The 24,047-nt window shown below is 25.5% G+C and overlaps 1 protein-coding gene across 2 annotated transcripts in view; it reads left to right on the forward strand.

Annotated features, from left to right (window-relative positions):
- LOC141398671 (neutral amino acid uniporter 4) overlaps positions 1-22,358 on the forward strand; it is a 70,762-nt gene extending 48,404 nt beyond the window's left edge. The window contains exons 1-7 of one of the 2 annotated variants that reach the window (XM_073976199.1): positions 6,144-6,605; positions 12,471-12,553; positions 12,614-12,974; positions 13,037-13,393; positions 21,423-21,517; positions 21,585-21,757; positions 21,833-22,358. In XM_073976199.1, coding sequence (XP_073832300.1) covers positions 6,459-6,605; positions 12,471-12,553; positions 12,614-12,974; positions 13,037-13,393; positions 21,423-21,517; positions 21,585-21,757; positions 21,833-22,119 — 1,503 coding nt within the window. In that variant the 5' untranslated portion in view covers positions 6,144-6,458 and the 3' untranslated portion in view covers positions 22,120-22,358. Of the gene's footprint in view, positions 1-6,143; positions 6,606-12,470; positions 12,554-12,613; positions 12,975-13,036; positions 13,394-21,422; positions 21,518-21,584; positions 21,758-21,832 lie in introns of those variants that run through there. The other variant, XM_073976200.1, reaches the window with a different exon arrangement.
- The last annotated feature ends 1,689 nt before the right edge of the window (positions 22,359-24,047 follow it).

Genomic DNA, 24,047 nt, shown 5'->3' on the forward strand with positions numbered 1-24,047 from the left:
AAGAGAATATGTTTGGACAACAATTCAGGTCCCTTATACAAGTCTACTAACTGCAGTTTAAAGACTGTTCGAGGATCCTTTGGACAGTTTGTAGTCTTGTTTACAGCGATATCCTATTTTTCGTGGACAAGTTCATGCTTCCTGACAAAGCTATAAATTCTACGGTGACCAACTAAAATAGCTTTTGTGCGCGGTAACATTCGAGAGGAGTGTCTCTCAAAATAAGATCCATTTCTAAAATTAATTAGCTTATTATTAGCGAATAATTAAGTGGGGTTCAATAAGGATCGATTGTTATTTGTGCAAACTATATAGAACTAAGTCCATCAAAGTGTTTGTCATCGAGTCCAAAAACTTCTAATCGTACAATTAAGAACAAAAATTATAACACTTCTTTTTTAACATTATATTAAAAGTATTTGTAGATAGGGGTCAGAATAAAATACTTGGACAAATAATGAACTGGAAAAACACTTTTGTTGCCTCAAATTTTATAATATATCTAAAAATTCCATAATGTGTATAGATTTCTCACCATATCTCCAAACCTTTTAAATTTTTCTTAATGTTTTCATTTGGAAACATATCAACGACAACGGAAGATGGTGTTCTTAAAAATTAGGCAAAGATCATCGAAATAAAAAAAAAATCTTGCTATAAACTCTCTTGCGATAAACTCTAGCGTGGGCCTGTATGAATAAAAACTTCAATTCATTGAAAACGGGGCTTAGATTTTACATGGCGACTTTACCGAACGAGGCCCGATATTGTCTATTTTCAATTCTAAATATCATACTCTGTAAATATTTAATTTATATACTTTGTACCAATATTTCATATAAAATTCGAAAAATCGAACTGTTTTTGGCTCATTTTAAAGTAAATGTAGAATAGAATATGTGCCAAAATTTCCAATCCACCGAGATATTAGTTTTCGAAGGGAAAAATTTATTGTGTTTTGTATGTAGTATAGAAACTAAAAACGTCTTTTCCTCGAAGTAGCACTTTTGAATGCGGTGTCAACTCGAAAACGGATGCTCCGGTCTTTATGTGTTTTTGTGGGACTGTTATACACATAAATCATGTGCTTAACCGAGAGAGTCTTTAAAAAACTGCTGAGGGAGTCCGAAGAATATCAAATTTTTTTTTTTTTTTTGTTAAAATCGAAGTTTTTATTTTAACTGTTAAAAATTGATTTTTTTTAATTCCGTTTCGATAATGGACAAGATTATTAGGTTTGTAATGATCCCACAAAAATATATGCTGATCGGTTTATTCTTTTTCAAACTACAGGGGGTACCGCAAACTACTTTAGCAAAAACAGTGCTTTCTAGACGGGATTTTGTCAGAAAGATTTTTCAAAAAAAAAAAAATAAATAAAAAAATAAAAAATAGGAGGTAACTCAAGGTTTAATAGATTTCTTATAAAAAATGCATGAAAATGGCTTTTCTGATGCTTATAAGTGGCCATAACCCCTTAAAATAGCTTTACGTAACGCTACACAACATTTGAACTTTTCATGATTTTTGGTCAAGTTGGCCCCCCCCCCGAAATGAAATCCTGCGTACGTCCCTGATGCTGACATTTTGAAGCCAGATTTTAAGTGTTTTTTGAAAATTTCTTATAATTTCGTTCCGCAAACAGGTTTTTCAAAAAATCATATATAGGAATGAAGAACTCACGATTCTGATTTATTTGATATATGTGTCGTGAATGTAGCCTACACAGCTTCAGAGAAATCTGTATCCAAATACGAAAATTTTGTGTGAACAAATTTCTAAAAATCGTATTTTTCGGGCCTAATTTTTACAATTGGCATTCGATTTACTCGTACTTGATTGCAAATTTTTGATTTTTACGTTGCGGATCTAATAAATCAATACTCGTGAAATTCCATCTACTAAAACGCGAGATACGAGAAATTCCAAGGTAGGAAAATTACCTAATATTGTTTTTGAAAATATCGCGCATTTTATCGCGTATTCGAAAATGTTCGGAAAATTTGTGCGCACGATAACTCTTGAAGGGAGTAACCGATTTGGTCCATACTTTGCCGTCGTGAAATGTGTACCAGACTTAGATAAGGTTTCAATATGGACTCAATCGGTCCACTCATTCGGGTACCTCCCACACAAAATTTTGGAAAAGTACAGTTTAGGGCCATCGCTCGAATCGCTTTGATTTTTGTTTTAGCAACTTGTATTCACTGGCCCCCATACGACGGTACATGTTTCATCAGGTGCAAGTCCATACTTCCTGAGAAAATAGCTCGAAAGTTGCAAAAAACAAACCCTATGACACCGTGTGAGGTGGTTCGAGCGCATGATAACTCTCGAACGGATCTGCCGATTCGATCCAATATTTGGCCTTAGTAATATTTTGTCCAAACATAGTTTAAGTTCGAAGATAAGCCACATCGGTCCACTTCTTCATGTACCTCTCCCACAAAAGTTCAAAAATGTTCGGAAAAATTCTTCGTACGGTAATCTACCAAATATAGATCATGTTCAAATATGGACTATTTTTGTCCACTCCATCCGGTACCTCCCACACAAAATTTCGAAAAAAAAGTTCACTTTAAGACCTGCTATCGAATCACTTTGATTTTTGTTGAAGCAACTTGCATTCGCTGCTTCAATTACGATGGTAAACGTTTTTTCAGGGGCAAGTACATACTTCTTGAGCAAACAGCCCGAAGGGTGTAAAAACCCCTATGGCGCCATATGATGATGGGCTGGAGATCCACTTCCATAATGGTCAATGCCGATCCATTCCTTTAAGTATTTCCTCCGCAAAACTTTTGCTCTTTAATCCTAATCCTACATACCATTACCCGTATTTTCCATTTTTAAAAAATATATAATATCAACAGATCAGGTTTTGGCACCAAAATACTTAAATTGTTTAATCACGACTGAATGTCAGAAATAAACGGAATGAAAATTATGACATCTTTGGCAGCTTCGCATGTCGCCGAGGGCCGTTGCCTGATTGTAATTTTTTGGTTTTGGGGGTTTGAAAGTGTTAAGAATATAATTCCGTTATTATTTGATTTCAATCACTGACTTGAAAAAATGACTTTTTGCCGCAAAAACCTGCTATTGGCCCCATCGTGCAATGCTGTAATTTTACACACCATACTCATCTCGAAAGTTGCAAAATCCCACCCAAATGGTATTCTTGTAATATAAGAAGAATTCTTTTTTGTGTAGACCGTGTTGATTAGGCCTGTCAGTAGAATAATTACAAAACAACACAAAACATTGTTCCACAACATCCCATACGGGACAAGGGAGACTTCTCTCATATCAATGAGTGCACCCCGATTCATATTTAGCTCAATGATATGGGACCTACTGTTTATCGCCGAGTCCGAACGGCGTGTCTTAAGACACCACTTATGGAGAAGTTTTTCAAGGCTGAAATACTCAGAAAATGTCGCCGACATTACTGAGGGGTATTTTGCCACCGCTGAAAAATGTTTGATGTTGCCTGGCCGGGGAATCGAACCCCCGACCTTCTGCGTGCAAGGCGGGCGTGCATACCATTGCACCACGGTGGCACCCAAGTAGAGAATAATTAGTAGTAGAATAATTAGGCCCACAAGTCAGTAGAATAATTAGGCCCACAAAATTCTAAAAATGTTTGGAAACTTCTAAAACGCCCTTTTGTCATCTACGAAAGTTCTTTTTATACCCCATGGCAGAACTACCAGGTAGTGGTATCACACCAGCTGATCGAATATGAAAAGTCAAATTCCTTTATAAAAAAATTATTTTTGTTGTAATTTCCCCAACAACATAAAGAAAGTTTTGACATAACATATTCAAAATTTTACGATGCCACTACCTGGGTAATTGTGCCATGTTATACCCTCAGCATTTATGCTAACAAGGGTATATACACTTTTATACGGGCAAAATGTGCCTCATCGAAATAATGGTTTTAGACCCTAAGCATGTTTGGACGAAATGTGTTTCAGACAATTTGGAGTTGATTTAGCCATGTCCGTCCGTCTGTTTGTCTGACTGGATGGAGCGCACGATAACTCTAGAACGGATCAACCGATTCGGTCCAAAATTTGGCTTTCCCAATATTATGTCCAAACTTAGTTTAAGTTCGAAGGTGGGTTATATCGGCCCACCCGTTCCGGTACCTCCCCCACAAAAGTTCGGAAAATTTGTGCGCACGATAACTCTTAAAGGAAGTAACCGATTTGGTCCATACTTTGCACATCGAGAAATTTCTACCAGACTTAGATGAGGTTCCAATATGGACTCAATCGGTCCACTCCACTCCCACACAAAATTTGGGAAAAATTCAGTTTATAACCTGCTCTCGAATCGCTTTGATTTTTGTTGCAACTACCTGTATTCACAGCCCCCCATACGACGGTACAAGTTTCATTAGGGGAAAATCCATACTTCCTGAGAAAATGACCTGAAAGATGCAAAAAACCCCTATGGCACCGTGTGTAGTGGTTGGAGGGCACGATAACTCTCGATATGGATCAACCGATTCGGTCCAAAATTTGGCCTTCATAATATTTTGCCCAAACTTAGTTTAAGTCCGAATATTAGCGATATCGGTTCACTCCTTCAGGTACCTCCCCCACAAAAGTTCCAAAATGTTCCGAACAATTGTGCGCACGATAACTCTTGAAGGGAGGGGCCGATTTGGTCCATAATTTACACATCCTACTATATCTACCAGATATAGATCAGGTTTGAATATGGACTATATTTGCCCGTTCCTTCGGGTACCTCCCACACAAAATTTCGGATAAGTTCACTTTAAGACCTGCTCTTGACTAACTTTGATTTCTGTTGAAGCAACTTACAATCGCTGTCTCAATTACAATGGTAAAAGTTTTTTTCAGTGGCAAGTCCATACTTCTTGGGAAAATTGCCCGAAAGTTATCAAAAACCCCTATGGCACCATATGTAGTAGTTGGAGAGCACAATAACTCTCGAACAGATAGACCAATTTGGTCCAAAATTTGGCCTTCGTCACATTTTGCCCAAACTTAGTTTAACTTTTAAAATGTCCCATATCGGTCCTCTCCTTAGGATACCTCCCCCACAAAAGTTCAACATTTGTGTCCAAGTGCAGTTTAGGATCTGTTCGGAGACCCTTTGGAAATTTATACCGATGAAGTATAGCCATATTTGTTTTCCGTTGACAAGTCCATGCTTCCTGGCATACTAGTCCAACAGGTCTACGATAACCCACTGAAATGACTTGTGGGCGCGATATCTATCGAAAAGATATGACTCTCAAAATTAGATTCACTTCCGTAATGCACTATGTCGGTCCATTCCCTCCCATTTTACAGTCTCAGGTTGAGAGTATTTAATTGTCTATAAAGCCTACTGATTCTTCTTTAATTATTTAGGTCTCAGTCTAGTTTATCTCCCACTTTCATTGTAACAGTTACATTTACTTTTTTGCAGTTGTTTTAAGAAAAATGTAAAAACACATTTGCATTTGAAAAACCAAAAGTTCTAGGACAGAGAAGCCACTCCACAGTCGATATGTCTGAAGAGCTGCCCAACTAACAGCTAAACCGGTCACATAATTTGGTGGCTGTGTGGGTTCGAGTCTTTGGCTTTTTTCACTTGCACAAAATTTTGATCATCAAGCTTGACTCTAAACTAGAAAATTAATAAAAAAAAATGTTTGAAATTCTTCATTAATAAAACCCTTAATTACCTGCATTTAAATGAAAAAAAGATGAAATTATTTCATTCGAATACATGCCTTCAAATGTTACAAGGCACGTGCTACTTTACATTACTGATCATTTCATTACTATATGAATTATGTGACTTTTTACTAGTTTGAAATTAAAAAAAAATAATAGGCAAATTGCATTTCGCAATGATTTGCGTGTATGCACCACAATTAAAACTATTCTACATAACAACACGATTTGCAAAGGAAAAACAAGAAAAAATGTGATGCAAAAATTCCACTCAAAATTTAATTTTCTATAATTAAAAACTAATAATAACAAAGAAATTAATTATTATTACTGACCTGAATGATATTTCCAAAGGGCGAACGCTTTTCACCCTCTCGCCTAATGTAATTGCGATTGCAACAGAAACATTTAAAAAACCCTATCATGACAAAGTAAATCATTCGGCGATTTATATATCAAAATGAGAAAAGACATTTCACTTCGCATGATAACTTTTCTTAAGTTTTTTTTTTCAACGAGAATAGTTATGAAATTAAATTAATTGTTTGTCGGTCTACTTGTAGTTATTGAAACAAAAAACTACAATCGGACTATAGATAAAATCGAAATGATCAATAAGTGATTTTGCTCTGATAGCTTGAAGAACAGAGGCATATTAGAAAGTTTATTATCAGCTCTCGAAGTGATCGGACGTGTGGGGAATTAAAAAAAATACAAATTATTAATAATTTTAATGAAATAAAATTGTTGAAAATGTCCAAACGAAATGATATTAAAGATCCTAAAGAAGGACATTCCTTGTTAGTAAAGTTGAATAAGGACATGCCTAATTTTCTCGTGGAAGATGAAGCGGCTGCGTTTAATAGCAAATCTGGATTACTTGAAAGTGAAAAGAAAAATGTAAGGGTGTTGCCTATAATAATGAAAACGCATAAAAAGGATACATAAGTTTTACATAAATAAATTAAGATGAGCGTAAACAATAAACCAAAGGAAATGCGTTCCATAACGACCATAATCAGGACGCGAATAGCATTATTAAAGTATTGAAATATAACCAATTGGTCAGAAAGTAAGTTCAGGTGAAGCCTAATGAAAAAAGGGTGGAGTAAAATTTCTTAAATTTCAATTTAAAACAAGAAAAATTAATAAAGTTCGAAGATGGAATATATTGGACAACTCCATCCAGTACCTCCCTCACAAAAGTTCCATTTTTTATTTATTTCAAATATTTATTATATTAAAAAATTACAAAAAAATTATATAACAAGTAAAAAAGTGTCAGTCGGCTTTGCCGGCAGAGATATGCCCTCAGCCAATGTGAAGTGAACCTTTTATCTACAAGCAGATCGAATGTATTTAGGGTCTCTTCAGAATTTTGTGGCCCTTTTTGAATATTTGAACTTGCCGGCAAAAATGTGGATTTGGAATTAACTGCACTTAGACACAAATGTTCAACTTTTGTAGGGGAGGACCGATATGGGCCATTTTAGAAGTTCAATTAAAATTTGACAAAATATTAGGAGAACCAAAGTTTGGACCAAATTGGTTGACCAATTCAAGTGATATCGTCCTAGCATTTTAGTGACATTTTATTGGGGAAGAAGTACCGGAAGTTGTGGTCCGGTATTGCCCAATGAAACTAAGTTTGGATAAAATATGACGAAGAACAAATGTTGGACCAAATCGTGGCATAGGGTTTTTACACCTTTCGGGCTGTTTTCTCAAGAAATATGGACTTGTCCCTGAAATAACTTTTACCGTCGTAATGGAGGTAGCGAATGCAAATCGCTTCAACAAAAATCAAAGTGATTCGAGAGCAGGTCTTAAAGTGAACTTATCCGAAATTTTGTGTGGGAGGTACCAGAAGGAGTAGACAAATATAGTCCATATTTGAACCTGATCTAAGCCTGGTAGATATAATAGGATGTGCAGAGTATGGATTACATCGGTCACTCCCTTCAAGAGTTATCGTGCGCACAATTTTTCCGAACATTTTTGAACTTTTGTGGGGGAGGTACCTGAAAGAGTGGACCGATATGACTTATCTTCAAACTTAAACTATGTTTGGACAAAATATTGCTAAGGCCAAATTTTGGACCGAATCGGCAGATCCGTTCTAGAGTTATCTTGCGCTCCAACCACCTCACACGGTGTCATGGGGTTTTTTTTGCAACTTTCAGGCTATTTTCTCAGGAAGTATGAACTTGCCACTAATGAGACTTGTACCGTCGTATAGAGGGCAGTGAATACATGTTGCTAAAACAAAAATCAGAGTGATTCGAGAGATGGTCCCAAACTGAATTTTTTCCGAAATTTGGTGTGGGAGGTACCCGAAGGAGTGGAACGATTGAGTCTATATTGAAACATTATCTAAATCTGGTACCCATTTTACGATAGGCAAAGTATGGACCAAATCGGTTACTCACTTCAAGAGTTATCGTGCGCACAAATTTTCCGAACATTTTCGAACTTTTGTGGGGGAGGTACCGGAAGGAGTGGACCGATATAAGCCATCTTCGAAATTAAACTAAGTTTGGGCAAAATATTACGAAAGCCAAAATTTGAACCGGGGGGATGAGTGATACCAAAGAACGGTCTTGACCGGCTTTAACATGGCAAAGCCCAGGACTTATCTTGGTCCCTCATTCATCTCAAGTGGACACTGACCTCCCCGTGGTGTCACCTGGGGAGCTGCCTTTAACGCCCGTTAAAGGTAGTGAGCTAACATGTGCCGCGCGTTCACCCATAATAACGATAAAAACTTGGGTTGGGCGTTGAGCTAGTAACTCACCCCGTCAAAACACCGCCTACTATAAAAAAAACAAAGAAAAAGAAGAAAAACAAACCCCTCTAAAGTTGACTACCCCCGCAAACGTATTAAGGACCATGATCTGCGAATCTGCACCTGGAATGTCAGGACTTTTTACAGAGTAGGTGCAGTTTACGCATTGGCGGATGTACTTGACAAGTACAATGCTGATATTATCGCCTTACAGGAAGTGCGATGGAATCGGGCAGACGTGAAGATCACAAACGATTACGCAATGTATTATAGCTGCCATGAAACGAAGTATGAGCTAGGTGTTGGATTCATGGTCAACCGGAGGCTTAAAAATCTTGTATCCAGTTTTACTCCGGTTGATGAGAGAATTGCCACAATCCGTATAAAAGCAAAGTCTTTTAACATCAGTCTCATCTGCGCCCATGCTCCGACCGAAGAGAAAGACGAACAGACCAAGGATATATTCTACGAGCGCCTAGAGAGAGTATATGACCGCTGCCCTGGCCATGACATTAAGATTGTTTTAGGAGATTTTAATGGTAAAATTGGAAGGGAAAATATATTCGGTCCCACGGTAGGCAAATTCAGCCTTCATGAGGTAACATCCGACAACGGAATGAGGTTGATTGATTTTGCAGCGGCAAAGAACATGGTAGTGAGCAGCACCAGATTCCCACACCTCGAAATACACAAGGCTACGTGGATAGCCCCGGATGGGAAAACAAAAAAATCAGATTGATCATGTTGTGATAGATGGAAGACACTCGTCCAGTGTGTTGAATGTCCTATCGATTCGATGTGCGAACATCGATTCGAACCTTTTCCTTGTAGCAGCCAAGGTACGCACTCGTCTTAATGTTGCGGCAAAAGTGCGATCTAATACAGGACGGAAGCTGGATGTCGAGAAGCTGCAAACACAACAGATAGCACAAGCCTACTCCGCTCAACTGACTCGCATTCTGGAAAACAGCACTCCTTGTCCCGATAATGTAGAAGCGCGTTGGCAAAGAATATCCCACTCCCTTCAGACTGCCGCAAAAACCATACTTGGGTACCAAAAACCTCCACCTAAAAATTGATGGTACGGTCAGGAGTGTCGTAAAGCTACAGAAGAAAAGAACGCGGCATATAGAGCAACACTGCATTCAGTAGCAACACGAAGAAAGAAATGGAGAAGAGGAGAGAGGAAAAGCGTATTTTCAGGAGAAAAAAGAAGGAGCAAGAAAAACGTGAGCGTGAGAAACTCAAGATGTTCAGGAGTCAGAATGAAGTCCGAACATTTCACCAGAGTGTAAAACACCAGACAGAAAGAAAAGGATGCAGGCACATTCTCCTGCAAAGATGGCCAAGGGAATCTGGTAACTGATACAGATCACTTTATGAAGCTTTTGGTATGTATGGCGATGAAGATACCCCAGAACCAATCGTAAATGACAATGCTGAATGTCTACCGTGGTGCAATGGTATGCACGCCACCGTGGTGCAATGGTATGCACGCCACCGTGGTGCAATGGTATGCACGCCCGCCTTGCACGCTGAAGGCCAGGCAACATCAAAAATTTTCAACGGTGGCAAAATACCCCTCAGTAATGTTGGCGTCATTTCCTGAGTATTTCAGCCTTGAAAAACTTCTCCACAAGTGGTGTCTTCAGACACGCCGTTCGGACTCGGCGATAAACAGTAGGTCCCATATCATTGAGCTAAATATGAATCGGGGTGCACTCATTGATATGAGAGAAGTCTCCCTTGTCCCTTATGGGATGTTGTGGAAAAATGTGTTTTGTTGTTTGAATGTCTATCACCTAGCCAAAGCGAGGTTACGACAGCCATTAATCGGCTGAAAAACAATAAGGCAGCAGGAGCTAATGGACTTCCCGCCGAATTGTTCAAGACCGGTGGCGAAATGCTGGTAAGGAGTATGCATCAGCTAATTTGCGAAATTTGGCAGGAAGAAAGCATACAAAGGAGACAAAACGGTTTGTGCAAATTACCGAGGTATAAGTCTCCTTCCCATCGCATATAAAGTGTTGTCGAGCATACTGTGTGAACGGTTTAAACCCATGGCCAATGAAATAATCGGGTCATACCAATGCGGTTTTAGACCTGGTAAGTCGACAATTGACCAAATCTTTACACTGCGCTAAATATCGGAGAAGGCCCACGAAAGACAGATCGACACATACCACCTATTCGTCGACTATAAGGCCGCATTCGACAGCCCAATTAGAGCAAAGGTGTTTCAAGCCATGTCTGAGTTTGGCATCCTTGCAAAACTAATTCGACTATGCAGGATGACATTGGCTGACACAAGATCAGCGGTTAAAATAGGAAATAACCTCTCCGAGCCTTTCAACACAAAACGAGGTTTCAGACAAGCTGACAGTCTATCGTGTGACCTATTTAATATCCTACTGGAAAAGGTCATACGAGATGCGAATATATATACGGCCAGAGACAAAAACAGCACGATATACAATAAAGATGTAATGTTGCTTGCATACGCAGATGACATAGGCATAATAGGTAGATCAGCGCGAGCCGTAACAGCCACCTTGCAAAAATTGAAAAAGAGTCTGCCAAAGTGGGTCTGGCAGTCAACGGCGATAAGACGAAGTTTATGCTATCAACACGCAAGTCGTCCAGTAGACTCGGATCAACTGTAGATGTTGATAATTATGAATTTGAGATAGTAAATGACTTTATCTACCTCGGCACCGCCATAAATAAAACCAACAATATAAGCCTTGAAATAAAGAGAAGAATAAAATTGGCCAACAGATGCTACTTTGGTCTAAATAAACAGTTTAAAAGCAAACCCACCTCTCATCAAACAAAACTTACACTTTACCGGACACTGATACTACCCGTTCTTATGTATGGATCTGAAGCATGGGTACTTGCGAAAGCAGATGAGGCAGAACTTGGTGTGTTTGAGATAAAAATTCTTCGAAAGATTTATGGACCAATATGCGCTGAAGGTGAATACCGACGTTGTATGAACCACGAGCTGTAGCAGCCGACCGACATCGATATAGTAAAACGTATCGAACTACAACGATTGCTTTGGCTGGGCCACGTCTGCAATATGGATAGTGATGCCCCCGCCAGAAAGGCATTTGAATACGAGCCACTCGACAGTATACGCCCCAAGGGAAGGCCAAAACTCCGATGGAAAGACCATGTTAAAGAAGATATCACAAAACATGGCGTCCAAAATTGGAAAAGTAAAGCAAAGGATCGGTGCGTTTGGAAATCTATTCTTAGTTCGGCTTATGGAACAAGACGTTCTGTTTAGTATAAAAGCCATCTAAGTAAGTAAAGTAAAATTTGAACCGAATCGGTGCATCCGTTCGAGAGTTATCGTGCGCTCCAGCCAGACAGACGGACGGACATTGCTCAATCGATTCCAAATTGTCTGAAACACATATCGTACAAACATACTTGGGGTCTAAAACCATTATTTCGATGAGGCACATTTTGCCCGTATGAAAATGTATATACCCTCGTTAGCATAAATGCTGAGGGTGTAAAAATATTAGTTTTTTTTTTAAATTCCAATAATTTATAGACATTTCCTTCTTTTGTTTACATATACCGGTGACAATATTACAAATATTACAAAGAAAAACGAATTTCTATGTGGTTGTTGTTGAGTTGTATTTGTTGTGGTATTTAATTTACCTTGTTTGTTCTACCATGTCTATCGGCTAAAAAAGTTCCATTTTTTTGCATAAGTGGAGTTTGAAAGATTTTTGAATTCCGCAGATTGAAGATAGTCTCCTAAGTTGACTAAAGACCCTCTTCAGTAGGTCTACAAAAAATTACAGAATAGGCCTACAGTCCTTCGATTTCAATTATTATTTTTAATATTTTAAAGTGTATATTTCCTGTCATTGTGGAATTCCTTTTGTAAACATTTAAAAAAAATCATGTTTACGTTATTGAAAAACAAAATTAATAAATGTATTCTTTTTTTACAGAAAAAGAAACCTCCGGCACCGATAACGCATTTAGCGGAAGCTCCTAATGTCGACGATCACATCAAAAAGGAAATACCCACAAGGTAAGTACAAGAATAATTCCTAGATTTATGTTAAACCCTAATAATATTTCGTCCTTTTAGTTATTTCCAGTCGATCATACATCTTTTCAAGGGTAACATTGGACCCGGCCTTTTTGCCATGGGCTTTGCCTTTATGCATGGTGGTTTGGTCCTGGCTCCGATTCTTACCATACTCATAGCTTTGATTTCCATACATTGTCAGCACATGTTGATAAATTCCTCGGTGAAAATGAAAGAGTTAAGGAATTCAGAAAAATTTCCAGATTTTGCTGAGACAATTGAACAATGCTTTGAAACTGGACCTAAGGCAACACAAAAATTGGCCCGGACAATGAAGGGATTGGTGAATCTATTCATTTGTGTAACACAATTGGGTTTCTGCTGTATCTATTTTGTATTTATCGGTACAAATATTAAACAGGTGAGGACATGAAGACGAATTTTTAACTCAGGGATATATTAATCGGGTTCCTCTAATTACAGATCTTATTAGCCTATGACATAAACCTCGATGTCCACTATGTAATGTTAATCACATTTATACCCATATGGTTAAGTTCCATGATAACAAATTTGAAGTACCTGACACCGGTTTCGTTTATTGCCAACATTTGTATGATTTGTGGTTTGTCCATAACCATGTATTATGGTTTGAAGGACGGTTTGCCAGATGTTGCAGAACGTAAACTGTTCACCAGTCCAATGGAGCTGGCTTTATATTTTGGTACAGCCATATTTGCCTTTGAGGGCATTGCCTTGGTCCTGCCCTTGAAGAATGCCATGGCAAATCCAAACAACTTTGATCGGCCAATGGGGGTATTGAATGTCGGCATGTTTTTCGTAAGTATCCTTGGGACAATTTTTAAATAGTATATAAATAAATTATAATATATAAATATAAAATATAAAATATAAAATATAAAATATAAAATATAAAATATAAAATATAAAATATAAAATATAAAATATAAAATATAAAATATAACATATAAAATATAAAATATAAAATATAAAATATAAAATATAAAATATAAAATATAAAATATAAAATATAAAATATAAAATATAAAATATAAAATATAAAATATAAAATATAAAATATAAAATATAAAATATAAAATATAAAATATAAAATATAAAATATAAAATATAAAATATAAAATATAAAATATAAAATATAAAATATAAAATATAAAATATAAAATATAAAATATAAAATATAAAATATAAAATATAAAATATAAAATATAAAATATAAAATATAAAATATAAAATATAAAATATAAAATATAAAATATAAAATATAAAATATAAAATATAAAATATAAAATATAAAATATAAATATAAAATATAAAATATAAAATATAAAATATAAAATATAAAATATAAAATATAAAATATAAAATATAAATATAAAATATAAAATATAAAATATAAAATATAAAATATAAAATATAAAATATAAAATATAAAATATAAAATATAAAATATAAAATATAAATATAAAATATAAAATATAAAATATAAAATATAAAATATAAAATATAAAATATAAAATATAAAATATAAAATATAAAATATAAAATATAAAATATAAAATATAAAAATATAAAATATAAAATATAAAATATAAAATATAAAATATAAAATATAAAATATAAAATATAAAATATAAAATATAAAATATAAAATATAAAATATAAAATATAAAATATAAAATATAAAAATAAAATATAAAATATAAAATATAAAATATAAAATATAAAATATAAAATATAAAATATAAAAATATAAAATATAAAATATAAAATATAAAATATAAAATATAAAATATAAAATATAAAATATAAAATATAAAATATAAAATATAAAATATAAAATATAAAATATAAAATATAAAATATAAAATATAAAATATAAAATATAAAATATAAAATATAAAATATAAAATATAAAATATAAAATATAAAATATAAAATATAAAATATAAAATATAAAATATAAAATATAAATATAAAATATAAAATATAAAATATAAAATATAAAATATAAAATATAAAATATAAAATATAAAATATAAAATATAAAATATAAAATATAAAATATAAAATATAAAATATAAAATATAAAATATAAAATATAAAATATAAAAATATAAAATATAAAATATAAAATATAAAATATAAAATATAAAATATAAAATATAAAATATAAAATATAAAATATAAAATATAAAAATAAAATATAAAATATAAAATATAAAATATAAAATATAAAATATAAAATATAAAATATAAAATATAAAATATAAAATATAAAATATAAAATATAAAATATAAAATATAAAATATAAAATATAAAATATAAAATATAAATATAAAATATAAAATATAAAATATAAAATATAAAATATAAAATATAAAATATAAAATATAAAATATAAAATATAAAATATAAAATATAAAATATAAAATATAAAATATAAAATATAAAATATAAAATATAAAATATAAAATATAAAATATAAAATATAAAATATAAAATATAAAATATAAAATATAAATATAAAATATAAAATATAAAATATAAAATATAAAATATAAAATATAAAATATAAAATATAAAATATAAAATATAAAATATAAAATATAAAATATAAAATATAAAATATAAAATATAAAATATAAAATATAAAATATAAAATATAAAATATAAAATATAAAATATAAAATATAAAATATAAAATATAAAATATAAAATATAAAATATAAATATAAAATATAAAATATAAAATATAAAATATAAAATATAAAATATAAAATATAAAATATAAAATATAAAATATAAAATATAAAATATAAAATATAAAATATAAAATATAAAATATAAAATATAAAATATAAAATATAAAATATAAAATATAAAATATAAAATATAAAATATAAAATATAAAATATAAAATATAAAATATAAAATATAAAATATAAAATATAAAATATAAAATATAAAATATAAAATATAAAATATAAAATATAAAATATAAAATATAAAATATAAAATATAAAATATAAAATATAAAATATAAAATATAAAATATAAAATATAAAATATAAAATATAAAATATAAAATATAAAATATAAAATAAATAAATATAAAATATAAAATATAAAATATAAAATATAAAATATAAAATATAAAATATAAAATATAAAATATAAAATATAAAATAAAAATATAAAATATAAAATATAAAATATAAAATATAAAATATAAAAATAAAATATAAAATATAAAATATAAAATATAAAATATAAAATATAAAATATAAAATATAAAATATAAAATATAAAATATAAAATATAAAATATAAATATAAAATATTAAATATTAAATATTAAATATTAAATATTAAATATAAAATATAAAATATAAAATATAAAATATAAAATAAAATATAAAATATAAAATATAAAATATAAAATATAAATATAAAATATAAAATATAAAATATAAAAATAAAATATAAAATATAAATATAAAATATAAAATATAAAATATAAAAATATAAAATATAAAATATAAAATATAAAATATAAAATATAAAATATAAAATATAAAATATAAAATATAAATATAAAATATAAAATATAAAATATAAAATATAAAATTAAAATATAAAATATAAAATATAAAATATAAAATATAAAATATAAAATATAAAATATAAAATATAAAATATAAAATATAAAATATAAAATATAAAATATAAAATATAAAATATAAAATATAAATATAAAATATAAAATATAAAATATAAAATATAAAATATAAAATATAAAATATAAAATATAAAATATAAAATATAAAATATAAAATATAAAATATAAAATATAAAATATAAAATATAAAATATAAAATATAAAATATAAAATATAAAATATAAAATATAAAATATAAAATATAAAATATAAAATATAAAATATAAAATATAAAATATAAAATATAAAATATAAAATATAAAATATAAAATATAAAATATAAAATATAAAATATAAAATATAAAATATAAAATATAAAATATAAAATATAAAATATAAAATATAAAATATAAAATATAAAATATAAAATATAAAATATAAAATATAAAATATAAAATATAAAATATAAAATATAAAATATAAAATATAAAATATAAAATATAAAATATAAAATATAAAATATAAAATATAAAATATAAAATATAAAATATAAAATATAAAATATAAAATATAAAATATAAAATATAAAATATAAAATATAAAATATAAAATATAAAATATAAAATATAAAATATAAAATATAAAATATAAAATATAAAATATAAAATATAAAATATAAAATATAAAATATAAAATATAAAATATAAAATATAAAATATAAAATATAAAATATAAAATATAAAATATAAAATATAAAATATAAAATATAAAATATAAAATATAAAATATAAAATATAAAATATAAAATATAAAATATAAAATATAAAATATAAAATATAAAATATAAAATATAAAATATAAAATATAAAATATAAAATATAAAATATAAAATATAAAATATAAAATATAAAATATAAAATATAAAATATAAAATATAAAATATAAAATATAAAAATATAAAATATAAAATATAAAATATAAAATATAAAATATAAAATATAAAATATAAAATATAAAATATAAAATATAAAATATAAAATATAAAATATAAAATATCAAATATCAAATATAAAATATAAAATATAAAATATAAAATATAAAATATAAAATATAAAATATAAAATATAAAATATAAAATATAAAATATAAAATATAAAATATAAAATATAAAATATAAAATATAAAATATAAAATATAAAATATAAAATATAAAATATAAAATATAAAATATAAAATATAAAATATAAAATATAAAATATAAAATATAAAATATAAAATATAAAATATAAAATATAAAATATAAAATATAAAATATAAAATATAAAATATAAAATATAAAATATAAAATATAAAATATAAAATATAAAATATAAAATATAAAATATAAAATATAAAATATAAAATATAAAATATAAAATATAAAATATAAAATATAAAATATAAAATATAAAATATAAAATATAAAATATAAAATATAAAATATAAAATATAAAATATAAAATATAAAATATAAAATATAAAATATAAAATATAACATATAACATATAAAATATAAAATATAAAATATAAAATATAAAATATAAAATATAAAATATAAAATATAAAATATAAAATATAAAATATAAAATATAAAATATAAAATATAAAATATAAAATATAAAATATAAAATATAAAATATAAAATATAAAATATAAAATATAAAATATAAAATATAAAATATAAAATATAAAATATAAAATATAAAATATAAAATATAAAATATAAAATATAAAATATAAAATATAAAATATAAAATATAAAATATAAAATATAAAATATAAAATATAAAATATAAAATATAAAATATAAAATATAAAATATAAAATATAAAATATAAAATATAAAATATAAAATATAAAATATAAAATATAAAATATAAAATATAAAATATAAAATATAAAATATAAAATATAAAATATAAAATATAAAATATAAAATATAAAATATAAAATATAAAATATAAAATATAAAATATAAAATATAAAATATAAAATATAAAATATAAAATATAAAATATAAAATATAAAATATAAAATATAAAATATAAAATATAAAATATAAAATATAAATATAAAATATAAAATATAAAATATAAAATATAAAATATAAAATATAAAATATAAAATATAAAATATAAAATATAAAATATAAAATATAAAATATAAAATATAAAATATAAAATATAAAATATAAAATATAAAATATAAAATATAAAATATAAAATATAAAATATAAAATATAAAATATAAAATATAAAATATAAAATATAAAATATAAAATATAAAATATAAAATATAAAATATAAAATATAAAATATAAAATATAAAATATAAAATATAAAATATAAAATATTAAATATTAAATATTAAATATTAAATATTAAATATTAAATATTAAATATTAAATATTAAATATTAAATATTAAATATTAAATATTAAATATTAAATATTAAATATTAAATATTAAATATTAAATATTAAATATTAAATATTAAATATTAAATATTAAATATTAAATATTAAATATTAAATATTAAATATTAAATATTAAATATTAAATATTAAATATTAAATATTAAATATTAAATATTAAATATTAAATATTAAATATTAAATATTAAATATTAAATATTAAATATTAAATATTAATATTAAATATTAAATATTAAATATTAAATATTAAATATTAAATATTAAATATTAAATATAAAATATAAAATATAAAATATAAAATATAAAATATAAAATATAAAATATAAAATATAAAATATAAAATATAAAATATAAAATATAAAATATAAAATATAAAATATAAAATATAAAATATAAAATATAAAAAAAAATATAAAATATAAAATATAAATATAAAATATAAAATATAAAATATAAAATATAAAATATAAAATATAAAATATAAAATATAAAATATAACATATAAAATATAAAATATAAAATATAAAATATAAAATATAAAATATAAAATATAAAATATAAAATATAAAATATAAAATATAAAATATAAAATATAAAATATAAAATATAAAATATAAAATATAAAATATAAAATATAAAATATAAAATATAAAATATAAAATATAAAATATAAAATATAAAATATTAAATATTAAATATTAAATATTAAATATTAAATATTAAATATTAAATATTAAATATTAAATATTAAATATTAAATATTAAATATTAAATATTAAATATTAAATATTAAATATTAAATATTAAATATTAAATATTAAATATTAAATATTAAATATTAAATATTAAATATTAAATATTAAATATTAAATATTAAATATTAAATATTAAATATTAAATATTAAATATTAAATATTAAATATTAAATATTAAATATTAAATATTAAATATTAAATATTAAATATAAAATATAAAATATAAAATATAAAATATAAAATATAAAATATAAAATATAAAATATAAAATATAAAATATAAAATATAAAATATAAAATATAAAATATAAAAAAAAATATAAAATATAAAATATAAAATATAAAATATAAAATATAAAATATAAAATATAAAATATAAAAATATAAAAATATAAAAATATAAAAATATAAAATAAAAATATAAAAATATAAAAATATAAAAATATAAAAATATAAAATATAAAAATATAAAAGTATAAAAGTATAAAAGTATAAAAGTATAAAAGTATAAAAGTATAAAAGTATAAAAGTATAAAAGTATAAAAGTATAAAAGTATAAAAGTATAAAGTATAAAAGTATAAAAGTATAAAAGTATAAAAGTATAAAAGTATAAAAGTATAAAAGTATAAAAGTATAAAAGTATAAAAGTATAAAAGTATAAAAGTATAAAAGTATAAAAGTATAAAAGTATAAAAGTATAAAAAGTATAAAAGTATAAAAGTATAAAAGTATAAAAGTATAAAAGTATAAAAGTATAAAAGTATAAAAGTATAAAGTATAAAAGTATAAAAGTATAAAAGTAAAAAGTATAAAAGTATAAAAGTATAAAAGTATAAAAGTATAAAAGTATAAAAGTATAAAAGTATAAAAGTATAAAAGTATAAAAGTATAAAAGTAAAAGTATAAAAGTATAAAAGTATAAAAGTATAAAAGTATAAAAGTATAAAAGTATAAAGTATAAAAGTATAAAAGTATAAAAGTATAAAAGTATAAAAGTATAAAAGTATAAAAGTATAAAAGTATAAAAGTATAAAAGTATAAAAGTATAAAAGTATAAAGTATAAAAGTATAAAAAGTATAAAAGTATAAAAGTATAAAAGTATAAAAGTATAAAAGTATAAAAGTATAAAAGTATAAAAGTATAAAAGTATAAAAGTATAAAAGTATAAAAGTATAAAAGTATAAAAGTATAAAAGTATAAAAGTATAAAAGTATAAAAGTATAAGAGTATAAAAGTATAAAAGTATAAAAGTATAAAAGTATAAAAGTATAAAAGTATAAAAGTATAAAAGTATAAAAGTATAAAAGTATAAAAGTATAAAAGTATAAAAGTATAAAAGTATAAAAGTATAAAAGTATAAAAGTATAAAGTATAAAAGTATAAAAGTATAAAAGTATAAAAGTATAAAAGTATAAAAGTATAAAAGTATAAAAGTATAAAAGTATAAAAGTATAAAAGTATAAAAGTATAAAAGTATAAAAGTATAAAAGTATAAAAGTATAAAAGTATAAAAGTATAAAAGTATAAAAGTATAAAAGTATAAAAGTATAAAAGTATAAAAGTATAAAAGTATAAAAGTATAAAAGTATAAAAGTATAAAAGTATAAAAGTATAAAAGTATAAAAGTATAAAAGTATAACAGTATAAAAGTATAAAAGTATAAAAGTATAAAAGTATAAAAGTATAAAAGTATAAAAGTATAAAAGTATAAAAGTATAAAAGTATAAAAATATAAAAATATAAAAATATAAAAATATAAAATATAAAAATATAAAAATGTAAAAATATAAAAATATAAGATATAAAATATAAAATATAAAATATAAATAAAAATATATAAAAATATAAAATATAAAATAATATTACTTTAAACAATAATATAAAATATAACATTTAAAATATAAATATGTTTTATTAAAGCTCTATATTAATATTTGCAGGTTACCCTAATGTTCATGGCAGCCGGTTTAGTTGGTTATATCAAATGGGGTGATGATGTTGCTGGTAGTTTGACACTCAATCTTGGAGACACAATGTAAGTAATTCCAAATCCTAAGTTGATTGAAACTAAAACAACACATTTCTTTATTTTCTCCTAATAGTGGCGCACAAATAGTCAAAGCCATGGTCTCAATGGGTGTCCTTTTCGGTTACCCCCTGCAATTCCACATTGCCATACAAATTATGTTACCATCCGTGATAGAAACATTCAAATGTTATAATCATACATTGGCGGCTAATTTAACATTCAGAAGTGTCTTGGTGATGGTGACATGTAAGTAAAACAACAACTTTTGAAACAAGATTCTGAAATTAATTTCGAATATTTTTTCTTTACTTTTTATTTCAGTGGGTATTGCTGAATTGGTACCCAATTTAGGTCTGTTCATTTCCCTCATTGGCTCGCTATGTTCCACAGCCTTGGCTTTGGTATTTCCACCCATAATCGAATTAATTGTTAAACGTGACATTTCCAGTACCTGTTCGCGTTACACAATGTATTTGAAAAATGTCATCATTTTAATATTGGCTATGGCAGGTTTTATTGCTGGCACATATGAAAGTTTATCGGAAATTATAAAGGAATTTGGTAGTAAGGAACCAGAAATGCTCACAACACCAGCTGAGTGGACATAAGTTGGAAAGGATAGTTGCCAAGGATACTTGCCAATCCACCAATATTGCAAAATCGTGATTATAAAGCAACACTTAAATAATTTATGTATATTTTCTTAGTACATAAGCTTAAACAAATTAGTTGTTAATTATAATTAATTAAAAAAAAAAATTACCTCAAATAATTAGTTATAAATTTACATTTATATACATATGAAAATAAATGTATATATTTTTGTATGACATATTATCTACATAAATAGTTATATTTTATTATAATTATAAAAATGAAAATAAAAATAAAAATATAGATACAAAAAATGAACACATATAGCATGGATTTTTTAAGAATATTTGTTCAAGGGCCATTAGACCAACAAACGTGTATATTTTAAAGAATATTTATTCAAGGGCCATTAAACCAACACAGGTGGATTTTTTAAAGAATACTTTTTCAAGGGCCATTAGACCAACAAACGTGGATTTTTTAAAAAATATTTTTTCAAGGGCCATTAGACCAACAAACGTGGACTTTTTAATGAATATTTTTTAAGGGCCATTAGACCAACAAACGTGGACTTTTTAATGAATATTTTTCAAGGGCCATTAGACCAACAAACGTGGACTTTTTAATGAATATTTTTCAAGGGCCATTAGACCAACAAACGTGGACTTTTTAATGAATATTTTTCAGGGCCATTAGAATTTTTTAATGAATATTTTTCAAGGGCCATTAGACCAACAAACGTGGATTTTTTAATGAATATTTTTCAAGGGCCATTAGACCAACAAACGTGGACTTTTTAATGAATATTTTTCAAGGGCCATTAGAATTTTTTAATGAATATTTTTCAAGAGCCATTAGACCAACAAACGTGGATTTTTTAATGAATATTTTTCAAGGGCCATTAGACCAACAACGTGGACTTTTTAATGAATATTTTTCAAGGGCCATTAGACCAACAAACGTGGACTTTTTAATGAATATTTTTCAAGGGCCATTAGAATTTTTTAATGAATATTTTTCAAGGGCCATTAGACCAACAAACGTGGATTTTTTAATGAATATTTTTCAAGGGCCATTAGACCAACAAACGTGGATTTTTTAATGAGTATTTTTCAAGGCCCATTATACCAACAAACGTAGATTATTAATGAATATTTTTCAAGGGCTATTAGACCAACAAACGTGGATTTTTTAATGAATATTTTTCAAGGGCCAGTAGACCAACAAACGTGGATTTTTTAATGAATATTTTTCAAGGGCCAGTAGACCAACAAACTTTGATTTTTTAAAGAATATTTTTGAAGAGCCTTTTGACCAAAAAACGTGGATTTTTTAAAGAATATTTTTAAGGCCCATTAGACAAACAACCTTGGATTTTTTAAAGAATATTTTTGAAGAGTCTTTAGACCAAAAAACGTGGATTTTTTAAAGAATATTTTTAAGGCCCATTAGACAAACAACCTTGGATTTTTAAAGAATATTTTTGAAGAGTCTTTAGACCAAAAAACGTGGATTTTTTTCAAAAACTATTTTTTTTCAAAGGGCCATTAGACCAACAAACTTGGATTTTTTAACGAATATTTTTTCAAGGGCCATTAGACCAACAAACGTGGATTTTTTAAAGAATATTTTTCAAGGGCCATTAGACCAACAAACGTGGATTTTTTAATGAATATTTTTCAAGGGCCATTAGACCAACAAACGTGGATTTTTTAAAGAATATTTTTTCAAGGGCCTTTAGACCAACAAACGTGGATTTTTTAACGAATATTTTTTCAAGGGCCATTAGACCAACAAACGTGGATTTTTTAAAGAATATTTTTTCAAGGGCCATTAGACCAACAAACGTGGATTTTTTAATGAATATTTTTCAAGGCCATTAGACCAACAAATGTGGATTTTTTAAAGAATATTTTTTCAAGGGCCATTAGACCAACAAACT

This window comes from Musca autumnalis, unplaced genomic scaffold, assembly GCF_047663935.1.
Source record: "Musca autumnalis isolate F117 unplaced genomic scaffold, ASM4766393v1 scaffold_3, whole genome shotgun sequence".
Lineage (NCBI taxonomy): Eukaryota > Metazoa > Arthropoda > Insecta > Diptera > Muscidae > Musca > Musca autumnalis.